The sequence below is a fragment of the Anoplopoma fimbria genome, chromosome 5, assembly GCF_027596085.1.
Source record: "Anoplopoma fimbria isolate UVic2021 breed Golden Eagle Sablefish chromosome 5, Afim_UVic_2022, whole genome shotgun sequence".
Classification (NCBI taxonomy): domain Eukaryota; kingdom Metazoa; phylum Chordata; class Actinopteri; order Perciformes; family Anoplopomatidae; genus Anoplopoma; species Anoplopoma fimbria.
Window position 1 is genome coordinate 16,205,874 of NC_072453.1, and position 16,176 is coordinate 16,222,049.

Genomic DNA, 16,176 nt, shown 5'->3' on the forward strand with positions numbered 1-16,176 from the left:
TCTAGAGTTTGTGTTTATTTTCACTCACTGCTTGAAAGAAGTTGTTCAGATGTTTTCGGGCTTCTTGAGAAGAAAGTCCTCTGAAGTCCACTTGGCAGAGGGTGGGGGAGTTTTCAGAGACAGCAGTTTCCTGCAGGGCCTTCCTTTCACATTTAACTTTATCTTCTCAGATCAGAATTTTCCCTTAAAAAGCACGTCTCCCTTCTTAAACAGGGAGAAAGCATTTGGGGACCAAGCAGATCTTTCTTCCATCCTGGTGATTAAAAGAAAACAAATTATTAAAAGTCAAATTGGATAAAATTAAATTTTAAAATGTATATTTTTATATAAAATTAATTTAACTGTTTTAAAGTTTGTTCATGATGGTCTCTATCTAAATCCTAAATCCTGAGGAGGCAGACCTGATGCTTGAATCCATCTCAAACCACATTGATGCAATAAAATAAATAATAATAATACAATAAAATAAATCTGATAAATGCTTTACTTATTAGATTCATTAAATAAATATAAAATGCATTTATGTTTATAGTCTTGCATTATTTGTTGGATCAGAATATGAAAGGAATGACTGTTTTTCTGTCTAGTCTGTCAGTTGATAGGCTTATCAGTCGTCCAATCAGATACCCCCAATTAACTCCAATGCAGCCAATCGACGTAGCCGGGGGGCGGGGCCTTCTGTTACCGGTCACAGACATGTCCCAGCCAGGTGAGCTGGATCATTTTGCACAACATGGACTCTGGTGGACCAGCAAGCTGAGTTCAGTTTAGTTCATCTACAGAATATGGAATTAATTTAAAGGTTTTGAGGAACAATTTTTGTTAATGTTGGTGTCCAGTAGTTTTTCAGCAGAATTCATAAGAAGAGCTGCCTTGCTGTCTGCACTAGAAAGGTAAAATGCTTGGTAAGTATTTATTTTTGTTGTGCATATTTGGTTATATAATTATATGTTTGTACACTCATGCATTTGATGCATATGCATAAGTTAAAGAAGGTAAAATCCATCCTGGTCTGGATAATAACTGTGACGCAGCTTTGCACGCTTTGACGTCGCTGTCCGAGGTGCTGAAGCCTGAGGCTCCTGGGGAAACCCCAAGGTGACGACACAGGACACACTGTTATCAGGGGTTAAGTTTAGTGACGGGTTACCATGGCAGTAGCACCACGTGACACCCCCCCTCTTAAGTGGGTCAGTGTCTGAGCTAAATAAACCCATTAAATCCTATTTCTAACCTCACCTGCAGAGACAAATGCAGTATAAAGGAGTCACAGAGTTACTGTGATCTGAGCCGCAGAGAGATGTTTTAATGTTTGCATGCATTGCTGTAGTTGATGGGTTTGTTTTTTTCTGTGAGGTTCAGACAGGTGAGAGAGATGCATCATGGGCGGGAATGGACCAAAGAGTGACTCCAGGAAGCCAGAGAGTCAGCTGTCATGTCACAAAGCAACCTGCATCGGTGAGTTTGATTATCTGAACAAAAGAATATGCAAATATGAGCATAATTTAGTCTCAGTGTGCAGGAAAACATATCGGCTGAGGATCCTCTGTCCTTCTGCTGGATGTATGTAGGCTCCTCCGTCCGGAGCTGAGCCCCCGTTGGAGGAGCGCTTGTTTGAAACGGGACCCCTCCAGCCTCCATGGCTCACTCGTCAGACCCGTCCCGCAGGGAGAAGACCCCCGGGACCCAGGGGTCACACACGGCTACACGCAACCTCTTACGGAAGAAGGAGCAGCGGCGGCGTGGAATCCGATCCTCCTCGCCCATGGGCCGGGTCATCCTCATCAACTCCCCTGTGGATGGTGAGGAGGAGTGGAGCTGGCTGCTTGTGTGTAGTGCTCATTACAACCTACTGGAGACAAAGTACTGGTTTAGTCTGGTTCATAAGTCTGACGGACAAAGACCTGTGGGTTTATATTTTAGGATTAATTGAGACCTACTGAGCGATGTGCCTTTAATATCTTGCATCTGCATTAACACTGAGCTGATCTTTTGAGAACAGAAGTTATTTAATTTTTGCACACAATCAGCATTGAAAAAGCAACGTTTTGATAATAGACACAAAAGAACAACAACATCTTTATCTCACACTGAACCAGTTAATTAAATGGTGAAAAATCACAAAAACCTGAGACAATAACACCATCAATACTTTGGGGAAAGTAAAGTGTCTCAGTATCCATAGAAAACAGTATTCAATATGTGTTGGTTGTAATAAAAGATAAGAAATGTAAAAACAGATACAAAATTGATTAAAAATAGAAAATAAAATTAATATTCCAACCAAATCAAAAGGTTTATAAACACAGAAATCAGCCTTGTGCAAATGCTATAAATAAAAAAAAAGATATGCAATTCCTTTACTTTTGGTTACGTCAACATTTTGTAAAGCCTTGATTGTCTGTTAGTGTAAATTGTAGTTTAATGTTATGTGCTTTCCAGCAATACTGTAACTTACTGTAGTTTACGTAAACATACAAGTGGTTGAAATATATAAGGTTGGTTTTCCTGAATAAAGACAAATGGGTAAAGTAAAAATATTTTAAAAAACCCATTTAGTTTCCTTGAGACAGACCTGAGACTTTATAATAGATAACGTTTTATTTCCATCTTTACTTCCCTGTTTTTGATCAACAATCAAGTCTTCACTTCTTTTTTAGTGGAATATAAACAAATAAAAAGTAGATAGAAAAAATGTTAACCCCCAGAAAATGTTTTGCATTCAGGTTTTTTTAATTCAACGTTTCTGTGAAAGCTTAAAGGACCAGTGTGTTACATTAAGGGAGATTAATTGGCAAAAACTTAAATATAATATTCATAATTATGTTTTTATTAGTGTGTAATCACCTGAAACTAAGAATCGTTAGCTTAGAAAAAGCCATTTCCACATACATAGGTAGCGAGTCCTTAAAAGTGGTGTCTCACATGACACAAATGTTCCTACGGATGTTTCACTTCCGAGAAGAAGAAGAAATGAAAGCGAATATTTATGTTTTGTGTAGAAAGAAAATAGAGAACCACTACTGTATGTTATGCATTGTCAGATTCAAGCTTTACTTACATTGATAATTGAAATACAGGTGTTTCCCCCCTGAGATTTGTTAAAAGAATGTTGGCTTATTGACGCAGCATCCATGTGATATTATTGATCAGGTGGCGATGACAGCGAGGACCTCCATACGATCACAGTGGACAAGAGTGTGGACGGCAAGCTGGGCTTCAGCGTGCGTGGAGGCTCCGAGCACGGCCTCAGCATCTTCGTCAGCAAGGTGGAGGACAACAGCACGGCGGGTAAACCAACAAGCTAGAGACAAACATCGTCTGTGACTTTGTGTGAGATTCCACACTCATATTTATGTGTGTGTGTGTGTGTGTGTGTGTGTGTGTTCACAGAGGAGTCCGGCCTGCTCGTAGGTGACAAACTGGTGGAGGTGAACGGCGTCAGCCTGGAGAGCATCACGATGAGCAGCGCCGTGAAGGTCCTGACGGGCAACAACAGGCTGAGGATGGTGGTGAGGCGGGTCGGCAAAGTCCCCGGCATCCGCTACTCCAAGGAGAAGACTACCTGGTGATGAAGGAGCTACATCTCTGTTTATTGAGAAAAAGAAAATATGAGATTCTGACTGACTGTGTGGGAATCTTCCAGGGTGGATTTGATTCACAGGCGTATGGTGGTGGAGGAGAGCGGACGGACTCCTTCGGACGCCAGCTCAGGGAGCGCCCTCCAGAGGATCGTCCACCTTTACACCACCTCCGACGACTACTGCCTGGGCTTCAACATCCGGGGCGGGAAGGAGTTTGGTCTGGGCATCTATGTCTCCAAGTAGGAACCATGTTCATTCTCTTTCTAAGAACATTTAGTCATTAAATGATCTCTTATGGCGCTTTCACTTTTAACTGAACCCTGGAACGTTTGGTCTGGTGTTAAAGCTGTCAAACAAACCCTGGTGTTGCCCAAAAAACAAACCTAGACTGCTGGAAAAGGTCCCGGTCTGCCTCCAAGTGGACTCTGGTTTGTTTGGTTTGTGGTGTAAAAGAAAACAAACCTACCACAGGATTTTAAGATGGCAGTTATGTGATTGTAGCATGATTTCAAAAGCTAAACTATTAATAAATCCATCTGCTGATCGAGAAATCTGAGTGATTTGACGTGTGTTTTACTAAAATCAGAAATCCAACAATGTGTAATTAATTACCTTTCCCTCTTGGTCTGGAACAAATTAATCAAACTACAGGTGTGAAAGCAGCGTTTTACTCACCCCTTGTCTGCTGGTTTCAGACTGGATCCTGGTGGTCTGGCTGAGCAGAATGGGATAAAGATGGGGGACCAGATCCTGGCTGCCAACGGCGTGAACTTTGAGGACATCAGCCACAGTAACGCTGTGGAGGTGCTGAAGAGCCACACACACGTCATGCTGACCATCAAGGTGAGGGCGCCGATGGACATTTGATCAGATTAAAAAAAGATGCAGCTCCTGAAGATTATACATGTTTATATTGCTGTGACACAAGAGCCAATGATTCAAAACATGTGAACATGACATTTATGCATTGCGTTCATAAAAAACTTTTCATCTTTCATTTCTTTAAAATCATACTTACAAGAAAACTGCTCTTCAGTGGTTTCAAGCTGAAACAGGAAGACATTGCACAAGTAAATATAAATACACGTTGAGGAAGTAAGTTCAGAAATGCTTTGTGTAAAATCTTGAGTTGACAAAAACATATATTTTTTTGTTAATAATAAACATATTTTATCCTCCAGGGATCATCCACGCTGTTAAGAGAATTTATTGCTCCTTTTTTTAAATGATTAATGGTCAGAAGTCATCATCATTTAATGAATCAAACTTTATTTGTATAGCACTTTTCCTTAGTGCAGTTTAATGTGCTCCACAGATGAACGATAAGCCAAAAAATATTAGACATAACACAAAGACAAAGTGTGGACTGAGAAAAAAACAACAGATAAAGCAAAAAAAATAGAAAAAATGAATAAATAGATTACATCATGAACATAAACTGTTTTCCAGAAGGTAAAATGAATCCAATTTGATAGAAAAATAACAGAAAATCAAATGTCTATAATGCTTTGGTGCATTGGTAAAGTGGGAGCTTTCCTCTTATATAACATGTTCTCAGAAGTAAAGATGTCTCAGATGAATGTTTGATGATGTATTCAGTGTTAACCACAAGCTGAAGTATCACATTTCATAACGACTCCTTGTTATTAGAAAGCGTGTCGGTTCTTTGATTACCGCCTCGGTTTGGACGACCTTTTCATCTTTAATTCTCTCACAACCTGACCCCCCCACGGCGGCAGGTTAGTGTGGCGGGGCCCCGACAGCTGGCATGCAGTCGTAATATTCCCTCGCTCACTTTACTTCTCGGAGCTTGGGTTTCTAGCCGGAGCCGTGTGCATTATTCACCAGGCGTCTGGGATCAGGTGCTGATCAAAGCTTGGAGCCGTGTTTAGTTTTTGTCGTGGGATCCCTCGCTTTGCCCCGAAGCAACTGAAGGATGAGAAAGCATCCCGACTATCAAAAGGTTACCAGAAAGTCAAGAAGGGAGAGCTGTGTGGTTCTAAGGTTACGCTTTATCAAACATAGCGATCCTATAAAAGTTTCAAGGTCTCTACTGTATCTCATTTGCATATCTGTGTGCCATATCTCCACAGGAAGCAGGACGATACCCTGCTTATAAAGAGATGGTGGCCGAATACAGGTGGCTCAATAAGCGTATGTATCTGTTTTCATTATCCTGAAAGCTATCTGGTCTGTGTGAGAGTCTGTGAAGATCACAGGACACCCAATGAAACGCTTGGATACATTTGAGTTAGATCTCTTTGTTGTTTTCTTTCCTCAGTCGCCAATGGCAATCAGAAATCTTCCTCCCAGGGTTCAGAATCCAACTCCTCCGCCTCCTCCTTGTCATCCGGGACTCCGGTGAGCTCTCTGAGCGGCCTGTCACAGGTCATGTTCCCTCCCAGCATGCCATTTGGTTCAGACATGGTGGACGTCTGCATCTCTACGGAGGACCAAAGGTCAGGGTCGGCTTCTTTGTTTTCAGAGATTTTAAGAAACCCTAGACCCAGACAATGTTGTATTTTATGGAACGTTTCCCTTGCACTAGGCTTGAAAAAGCTGCAGACCCACAAAAAAACGTGTTCACTTAACGACTAGAAGTTCATTTGTCCAGGTTCGAGTCGGAGCGAACCGAGACCGCCATGCAGACGGACCTTCCCTCTCAGAGGACGGCTGCAGAAACCACTCGCAGCCTGGGCCGAACCACTCTGCTCAGAGACACGGTGATCCGCGGGGAGGAGGGGGAGGGCGGCGGGAGACAAGAGTCCCCCAAGACGGCCGTGCTGCTGGCCCTCAGCCGACCGAGCCGACCAATCAGCAGGTCCCAGAGCCAAGTCACCGTGGCAGGTGAGGCAAAGCGGAGAGCGAGTAACGTCCTAATACACGACGTGGTTGAATTGCACAAATGGCCGACTGTTTATCTCCAATAATCGTAGAGATCAAGCAGAAGAAAGAGAAGAAGCAGAAAGGGAAGCACCCAGAGGAGAAGAGCACCCTGCAGCGCTCAAAGACCTTCGTCAACCTGCTGTTCAAGGGGGGACGCAAGAGAGACACTTCCAAGGGTCGCTCCAAGTCCCCGTCAACTCACAAGGCTGGCAAAGGTAGCGGATTTATCTGTTTAAAAAATGCATTAAAGGTGCAACAGTAACACCTCCCACAAATTGGTTTTGAAAGTTTGATTATTTTCTAAATGGCCCGAGAACTTCACGCAAGTAAATGGTAACACATGGGATAACTAAAAGTCTAAGCATCAAACATTATTCTATACTTTACAAGTGTGACCTTATCCCATGAAAGGCCCAAAACCAGAAACCTTCCCGTCCTCGTCAGCACCAAAACATTTCACTCCTACTGAAGAAAAAAACCTTGCAAATGTATAGTTTTATTTTTACAAAGAAGGGCTCAGTCATTTTCTAGAACATCTGGGCACTGTAGTTTTAAACAAACATTACTCTAAAAGGAGAAAATTGTGCATTTGTTGGGGACTACTTTCAGTCGCGGATTAATACACATTTAGTGCTCCAGGGCATTGATTCTAAAAAAGGGGGTTCGTGAAAAGTTGTCTGATTACTTCATTTAAATTATAATGGTATACTTTTTAAGGGAGGTTGTTTTTCTTACAAAAGCCTAAACTGTTCAGCGAATAATATTTCAATTTTTAATCTATAGTGGTCCCTAGATTACGCTTTAATGTAACAAATCTATAGCTTTTAAAATCTCCAGATATGTTTAATTGAATGTCTAATATCTTTTAAATACATTTCCCAAGTGTTGATCTTTCACAAAATGAAGATTATAGAAGTGTAAAAAATAAGCTACTTCAAATTTTTTCAAGGGACATGTATGAGGGGATCCCGGTTGATGATGGTTTTTGTGACTGATACAAAGGAAGCACAGAGATCTGATGGATCAGATTTACTGAAACTGTACCTCCTGCATGCCCTTAGATAACATAATTAATTAACTTGGTGATGAACCCGGTGATGTGTTCAGGCGGACGACAGGCCGGTGCGATGCCAAACTCAGAGATGCTCGGCGCGGTGGAGGACATGGCCCGCAGGCTGCTGACTGAGGAGGAGGTGGCTGCTGTGATGAAGACGTGCCGAAAGGTAAGAAGCCTTCACAGTCTGTGTTTACAGTTTAAATCACTCAACATATTTCACACATCAAGTCATAATTAACTGGGTAATACATTGTTGTTTTATACTCTTCAACAGTACGTGGCAGAGCGGTCAGTGGAGAACTTGATACGCCACCTGCTGGCCGTGCTGGACAGACCTGAGAAGCTGCTGCTGCTGAGGGAAGTCCGGTAAGGACTGTGAGGAAAAGAGGGATTATTACTGGATATTTACACCAAAGCCTTTTGATACAGATACTGATTCAGTGATTAATATTAAGGTAAACCAGGACCTTAAACTGGTGATGACCACAGGACAATTACTAATGTAACTGCAGAAACCCACTCCTTCATGTAGCTTCATCAACCTGATACCGCTGCTAAAATATGTCCAAAAATACTAATTTACAAGAAGATTTTCTTTGTTACTGTGAGGAACTTTGAAGCAGTCCTAATTTCACACTTATGCTGACCTGCAAAAGTTAATGAGACCATCAGCTAGAAGATATTTTTCGTATTGCTGGATCCTCTGGATGGAAGGGAGGCTCTGGAGAACCAGAACCAGGACTGAGCGGAGCAGACTGTCAGACCTGCTGCAGTAAAATGAGAGGTTTTCTAGAGGGAGTCTGGTACTCGGAAACAATACCACTTTCGTCGCCAAAATCAACACAAAATGAAAGTTCTTTGTAGTTACTTAAATTAAAATTAAATAAATGTGGATCAGCTCAAAACTCACAAAAAATAAAAAATGTCTGCCCTCCGCTGTGTGTAAATCCATTCAGAGAAACTGTGGTATTACACATACTACCAGAAGGGGATTAAGGATTTTTCAGGATAATCTTCTCAAATCCAAACGTTCCTGATGATTTAATTAAAAATGTTTTGTAATGTAACACAACAGTAAAAATGACTCAGCGTTTTGTGTTTCTCAGGATGCTGCTTCCTCCTCCTGACCTGAGTGCATTCAATAACATGGTGACCCCGGTCGAAGTCGAGGCCTACGACATCCTCAAGTATCGTTCAAGTGCGTGTGATGCATGCTGGGTTTGTCAGAATCAGTCCGATCACATGGACTCCGCTCTGAACAGTCCAAGTCACGCTTCTTCTTCTTCTTCTTCTCTGTGTTGTAGTCCAAACTCCTCCTCTTCGCTCTCCAACATCCGGGCGAGCACCAAAACGGCGCCTCATCACTCCAATCCCGGGTCAGTGCTGTAATACTACTGTAATACTACTGTAATACTACTTCATTTTGATGTAGTTTTGGATTCTAGTTTTTTGTTTTGATATTCTCTGAAAAACATGTCTTTAAATTGTATCTTTAAATTGTTTTCACTATCAGAAGATTTTTCTGAAATTTTCACATAAATACAAAACCTTTACCAGGACAACAAAACAAAAACTACAAACATACTACATCAGAAATTACAAATATGTGGATGTAATCTTCATTTGGTTTGGAAACTGGCTATTTGTTACTGCTTAGAAAGGCTGTTTGATGGTTTGCAAATTGGTGTTTTGCTGCGTCTGATCTATATGGAAGTCTGTATCTGCCAAGAAATGAAAAAAAAATACACAAAGAATTAGCCGTTAGAAGAAAAACCAATAAGCTCTTTCTTTTTGACTTGTCTTAGACAAATATATTAAGCTGTAATTTTAAATTAATATCTCTGTAGCAGAGTATCTGTAGATAGAGATACCGTCACTTCTAATGGGTCATAAGCGATACATTTATAATATATAGTTTTTAAGGAAATTGTTGCATATCATACCCTTCATTTTATCACGCATAACTTTTCATCCCATTTTAAACAGCCTGACTTAAAAGTGCTGATCCAACCTGTGTTTTGCCTCCAGATTTCAGAGGAGGCTTTGAGCTCCACAATGCCGAGGAGGTGGAGAAGGAGGGCCACCTGCTGGATGAGCTGGAGAGGCTCAGTGTGTCGGGGCCCCGGGGGTCCATGGAGAGGCCCCGTCCCTCCAGGTCCTTCACCCCGCTGCTGGACATACCCGTGGACGGATACGACACAGAGTCCAGCGACCTCCGACCCCCCTCTGCCGGCGCCATGCTCCCCAACTGGCTGCTGGCCCGAAGCCAAGACTCCCACCGTCCTCCTCTCAGAACGGACATCGGCACGATTCGCTCCATCCACTTCGACGAGGTTTCGCTGCACTCGACCTCCGACACGACCTCAGAGAGAGGGAGGTCAACGTTTAGAAACGGCCACTCCAAAGGCCAAAAGGAGAAAAGTGGAGAGAGGAGCAAAGACACTGTGTTCACGCTGCAGAGCGCCGCTCGCAGGAGTCGGCCCGCGTTGTCTCAGGTGTTCAGATCGAGTCCAGAGCGGCGAGTCGGGACGGAGCAGATGAACGGACACCAGGCGGCCTCTGAAAACGGACTCAACGGCTCCGAGCCTGAACAGGAGTACGAGCTCAAAACCGTCAGCATCTCCAAGACCAAACAGTCACTGGGTAAATGTATATTACTGGTTTAAGGTCAGAATCAGGTTATGAACATGGACAATGTGTCATCACTTAAAGGCTCAGTTCACCCAAATGTTAAACATGCAAGTAGTTTGGGTTTTCGTTTGTCCAAGTTTTATGATATTTCTGCCTCCTTACACACCTTTCTTACTCTTTTTCATAAAAAAAACCCAGTAGATAAAAACAAATGCAAATAAAAGCAAACACGGATCATAAAACACAAGGTGATAAAAATATAAAATAGCAGAAATGGGATGATAAAACCAAGCAACATATTAAATATTCATGAATTCTTCCTATTAAAGAACTACTTTATATTGAGAAAGTAGTCCCGATAAAACCTTTTCACATTGTGGTGTCTTGATACAGGGATACTGTTTCTCGAAACAGTCTCTCTTTATTTTTGTGAGCACCATTGAGGAAATTGGCAGCAAAAATCTCAGAGTCAGACTTGTCAAAAAATTGTCAAATGAAGCCAAAACTATCCACTATTAAAAGAGTGAGAAAATATTATTTTAAATGAAGGGAATGGTAATTAGTACAAATTTAAAAAGCATATTTGTTAAAGCTCTTGTATATCTTCTTATTGATAATGGAAAAAATATAAAAACATACAAATAGTACAGTACAAAAAAACTGCAAAATAGCAGCAGCACAACATCTCCTCTCTTTGCCTCTTTACATAGTAAACCTGTGCTTGTGAAACACAAATATATAAAGCATCACTGACTCCCACCCACTTCTGTTGCTTTGTTGATTTTAAGGCATCAGTATATCTGGTGGGATGGAGTCGAAGGTTCAGCCGGTGGTGAAGATCGAGAAGATCTTCCCTGGAGGAGCGGCCTCCACCTGTGAAGTGCTCAAGGTGACACGAAGCTGACTGACCAGGGTCTTTTACATTTTACATATTATGTACAGGGTCATTCGAAATATTTTTCTTGCATACTAAATAATATTGTAGTAGTAGTAGTAGTAGTAGTAGTAGTAGTAGTAGTAGTAGTAGTAGTAGTAGTAGTAGTAGTAGTAGTAGTAGTAGTAGTAGTAGTAGTAGTAGTAGTAGTAGTAGTGTAGTATTAGTAGCAGTAGTAGTAGTAGTAGTAGTAGTAGTAGTAGTAGTAGTAGTAGTAGTAGTAGTAGTAGTAGTAGTAGTAGTAGTATGTGTATTGGAACGATTACTTTAGACTTTTTAATACCATGTAAAATGTAATTTAATACGTTACACAATCATGCCTGATGGAAAACCAGCATGATGTATTAGTATATCACATTTATGCAGTACTTTCGAGCAGTATATAAAATTATAATTATTATTCAGTGGGTTTTATTTTACATCTAGATATTCATTCTAATTAAGTTTATCTTAACCAGAATTCCTGATGATAAAATGTATTAAATTAAGGCAACATGGCATCAGATAAGCAGCATAAAAAATGAATTAACCAATTAAAAATGAATTAAATCTAGTTCCTTTAAGTTTTTGTTTGCCAAAGTATTTCATAGGTGTAAAATGTAACCCAAACACAAAATAATTTTATAAAAAATGTTCTGACTTTGGCAACAATAGTAAATATTAATAAGACTATTTATTTTAAGGAAACTCAATTAAATGCTTTATAAAACCTGCAGATACCCTGCTGTCAGGCTCTCTGAATGTTTTACACTTTACTGTATTTGTTTTATCTCTTACTGTATCTGACTTTCCCTCTCGTGTCCCCAGGCTGGATTCGAGTTGGTGTCCGTGGACGGAATCTCGTTGCAAGGCGTGACCCATCAGCACGCCGTCGACATCATCCGAAAAGCCTTCAGCAACAAGGCCAAAGACCCCATGGTGTTCGCTGTCAAGGTCCCCAAAAACATTTTGAAAGGAGACTGAGACTCTCGTCAGGACTTTAGACAAAATACTAAACATGGACAGACACGGCCAGAACACACTGATCTGAGGTCAGGTATGTTATTTTGCCATTCATGTTAAAGTTGGGAATAATTACATGGAGTCTGGTGACGTTTGAGCAACTAAGCTGAAGAATGAAAAATTGCCCAAGGAAGCAGATCACAGGATTTAAGGATTAAGCCCATAAACGACTATAGGAGAGGAATGTTGTCATGGAAACACACAAAGTAAACAGAATAGTAAAGAAAAGACATTTACAGTTAATTAAATTTGTGTCCAGAAAGCCAGAAATCATGAAAAAATGGTGCTCCTGATGCCTTAAAATGTCACCAATGCCTGTCAAGAACATTTTATGTACTAAAAATCCAATCCTCCAAAAATAGTAGTGCAACAGTGTTTATGTTTTTAAATATGCAGGATGACAAACTGTAACCTGAGTGCCTTTTAAAAAGCCCTGTTGACTCCATGATGTTGAATCGAAGTTTAAATTCTGACCTGCAGAGGGCGACATGAGACTTTCAGAAACATTTTTGCTCTCTAATGTCGGATATTTTGAAAATTTCACCAAACCACAAACCTTAAAACATCTTCTAAATGTCAGTAGAAATGAGAATAATAAATCCACGTTGTCATTGGAGAGAATTTCAACCATAATAAAACTGTCATTGTGTTACAAAGAATTGGAGTGAACAGATCTGAATGTACCACACAGCTTTTAAATGTTGTCTTTTTTTTTTATTAAAAACATTGTAGTTTTGTTCAACGGATGTACAGCATGAAAATATACATTTAATGTCTCCATACAAATATTGTGGATTATAAAATTATACTGAGGAACCGGAACAAACATCCACAACAAACATTAATTACAGTCAAGCAAAATATAATATGCGACATTGCTTTGGTCTATTCACAGTGACTATGTGTATTTTTTGATGGTTTTGGGATGGACAGACACCTCGTTATGATTGGTCAGGGTTATTTACAGAGGACGATGATTCAATCAGCAGTAATGGAGGAACAAAAAGTGTCTTTTTTCTCTTGGTTCTGGCGTACAGGGACGTAAATAAACATGGAACAGATCTTATGATGTAAATGTTGGTTAAAAAATCAGAAGTGTCATGGTCACTTTATTCAGCACGTTTCCCATCAGTGTTTCTAAAAATCACACACAGAGTAATTAACCTCTTATAGACCCTTTTCTTAATTGTAAAACATTTCTATTTTACTGGTAAAATACACTGAATTCAAGTATTCACACTCTGATTATTACGTGTTATACTTTTGGCTTGTATTACTATGACTAGTAGTACTTATTTAAAACAGTAGGAATGGGCGATATAAGGATATACTCTGTACCATGAGTCTATATTAATTTGTTATTGGGTTTTATACCCAATACATTATAATATAACTGTGATTCTTACCTCCTGAGGACTCACAACACTGTTTATCACTAATATTTGGTTTATTATACAGGACAACTACAATGTTTAAAGTGGAAAAAGGCTAAAAAACATTATACTTTGTTTAACTTAAATGCTAAATTCATGTGTTGTTGGAATAATTAGAAAAGTTACAACCAAAATGGTAAAATTCACTTAAACATCGACTTGAAAAGTCTGCGAAAATGTTGGTACACAACTTGCCTTTGGCGTCCTATTAGGCAGAAACATGGCGGACAAAATAAGAAACTTTATCGATTCACATATTGCATATACATTTTTTGCTCACATGTACTTTGTTATGTAGTATAAGGTTGTAACTGTTGGTTGCTGTTCCCATAGACACCTACATGAGTTATTAAAGTGATTTATTTAGTTAATTTATTTGTTATATTATAAACACTGATAACCAGTCGGGTAAAGCAATAATAATACAATATATTTTAGTGGTTTTAGGAAACAGTTATCACCTGTTGTTTATACGCTCTAAACAATACAACACATCAGCTATGTTTTTCCACATTAAGATTTTAAGGTGATGAAGAACAACTTCCCAACCGGGAGCATCTGAAGAGCATGTGAACGATGAAAAGACTAAAATTTAAGGCAGCAGTTTAGTGTTGTGAGTTCTTTTTGGAGGCAGAAACCACAGAACGTTTTGCATTAATGTGATTTAAGAACCTTCGATTGCTTTCTTCATTGACTTAATAGAAGACCTATTTTTCCACAGAAGACATTTCAACATGTCACTGAAGGAAAAGCACACAGGTGTGAATAATAACATTGAGCTATTCCAAACTACGTGCGTTCAACCCAACTGAAAAAAAATCCAAACTATCCCTTTAAAGCTGAATTAAATCCAGATGTTACTGTGTTTAGTTACATTACTCTACAGATGTTCATTTAGGGTAAAGTGTCCAGGATATGTGAGAACAATTAAAGGAGGGCTTTAACTTTGTTTTATAAAAACAAGGACTTTGTGCTTTATATGACTGGAAAATTAGTGTTTTTGTCCCTACATATTGAGGAAGTAGACGTATTTTAGAAAACATCTACTGTTTACTTCATGATGAGAGTGCATCCGTCGTCACCATCGCCCCGCTCTGATTCATGCTGAATGTGTGCTGTCCCACGTTTGCTGACAGTCGACAACAAGCGTGGGCTCCGGCTAAATTAACGAGAGGTGACTGCTAACACAGAGTGGGAGTGTAGCGTTAAAACCCAGCAGCAGGGGAGGTGGAGTCATGACCGACGCAGGAGGAGGAGAGTGAAAGGTTGAGTGAAGTTACTCACAGATAACAAACTCTACCAGAAATGCATAAAACAGAGAGAGATCACTGGTTAGGTACAGACATTAACGGAGTGGCAGCTGAGGACTTGGAGAAGAGAACAAAAGTATGGCTGCAGATGTTTGTATTTTTGACATTTGTGATATCTGCTCATTTGTCATCTCAACAAACAGCACAACAGAGATCAGATCTGTGACATGTAGCGTGAAAAAATAAACAGACATTTAGCTGACAGTAGTGCAAATCAAGAGATGGAGGGCCACGTGGATCAGATTTCCGTGGCGGCGATCTCGTCAAAGTTGATCTCGTTGCCGCTGCCCTCGTCCTCCTCTCTGCTCTCCAGTTCCTGACTGAGCTCCTGCAGCATCTGCTCCAGCTCTCGGTTCCGGCGGTACATCTGCACATAGTTCTGCTGCAGCTGCTTCTGGTAGCGGATGACTTTGTCCTTCTCCTCCTGCCATATCTTGCGCTCCTCCTCGAAGCCTCCCGTCTGCTGGTCGGCCCGCTGCCGCTCAAAGGCCAGCTCGGCCCTCATCCTGTCCATCTGAGCCTTCATGCTCTGCAGGGCCTCGGCGCCGCTCTGCCGCTGGGCCTTCGCCTCGTCGCTCTCGTAGGCCAGCAGGCGCTCCTCCGCTTCCTGGAACACCTGGCACTGTCGGTTCCCCGGGCCCTGATTGGCCAGAGCGTCTCTGAGATGAGACAGCTCCACATCCAGGCGTCCCACTTTCTCTCTGAGCAGCTCCACTTCGCTCTTGCGCCGCTGGAGCTCGTTCTCGCAGACCTCCAGCTCCAGGGTTCTGGTGCGGGTCGTGCCGTGGGCCTCCTGGAGAAGGACCTGGGCGTTGGTCAGCTCGCCGCGAGCCTCTCTGAGTTGACCCCGCAGGGAGACGATCTCTCCCACGCGCTGGGATAACTCCCCCTGCACCTCCTTCAGCTGCTGCTTCAGCAACGAGATCTCCCCCGACTTCTGACAGACCTGAGCGGAGAAGAGGAACAGTTCAGGATGGTTATTTATTTCTCAGTAAAGCAAAAGTATTTTGGTGCACAGGCAGGTATAAAATAAATATGGTTGCAAATGAAAGCTATTTTCAATTCACTTTAAACCGTCAATTAGTAAGTCTAAGAATGAATGAATTGTTTGGTCTATAAAATGTAAGAATTGTGAAAAATATGGCTTTTTCTGTCTGACTAACAAGAATTCAATTTACTATCATATAAGACTGAGAAAACCAGAACCAGTGACATTTTTCCCTTTGTATTCCGGTTTATTTCTCCCCACCAGCGTTATCTCTCGACACCTCTTTATACGATACAAGACTAGATAGGTGGGAAAATAAATAATTAAACTGTCTGACTTTAATCTATTTAC

General features: G+C 40.9%; 2 protein-coding genes across 4 annotated transcripts in view; one reads left to right on the plus strand and one right to left on the minus strand.

Moving 5' to 3' along the window:
• The first annotated feature begins 1,350 nt into the window (after positions 1–1,350).
• Positions 1,351–12,105, plus strand: LOC129091422 (PDZ domain-containing protein 7-like). The gene is made up of 16 exons (XM_054599028.1): positions 1,351–1,802; positions 3,154–3,291; positions 3,394–3,568; positions 3,647–3,823; positions 4,280–4,427; positions 5,678–5,738; positions 5,866–6,043; positions 6,199–6,431; positions 6,521–6,685; positions 7,578–7,693; positions 7,802–7,893; positions 8,634–8,725; positions 8,832–8,903; positions 9,556–10,170; positions 10,947–11,047; positions 11,900–12,105. Exons 1-16 carry the CDS (start codon positions 1,640–1,642, stop codon positions 12,053–12,055), a joined length of 2,682 nt encoding a protein of 893 aa, XP_054455003.1. The 5' UTR covers positions 1,351–1,639; the 3' UTR covers positions 12,056–12,105.
• A 695-nt stretch (positions 12,106–12,800) lies between these two features.
• Positions 12,801–16,176, minus strand: part of LOC129091400 (leucine zipper putative tumor suppressor 2 homolog) — a 31,413-nt gene continuing 28,037 nt past the window's right edge. For all 3 annotated transcript variants that reach the window (XM_054598999.1, XM_054599001.1, XM_054599000.1), the window contains one exon: positions 12,801–15,783. In XM_054598999.1, coding sequence (XP_054454974.1) covers positions 15,076–15,783 — 708 coding nt within the window. In that variant the 3' untranslated portion in view covers positions 12,801–15,075. The remainder of the gene's footprint in view (positions 15,784–16,176) is intronic.

Excerpts from the sequence above, each read along its gene's own strand:
- LOC129091422 (XM_054599028.1), top strand. The coding sequence starts at position 1,640 with ATGGCTCACTCGTCAGACCCGTCCCGCAGGGAGAAGACCCCCGGGACC. Across the intron at positions 5,739-5,865 it reads ATACAGGTGGCTCAATAAGC|TCGCCAATGGCAATCAGAAA; the intron begins GTATGTATCTGT and ends TTCTTTCCTCAG. Across the intron at positions 8,726-8,831 it reads CATCCTCAAGTATCGTTCAA|TCCAAACTCCTCCTCTTCGC; the intron begins GTGCGTGTGATG and ends TCTGTGTTGTAG.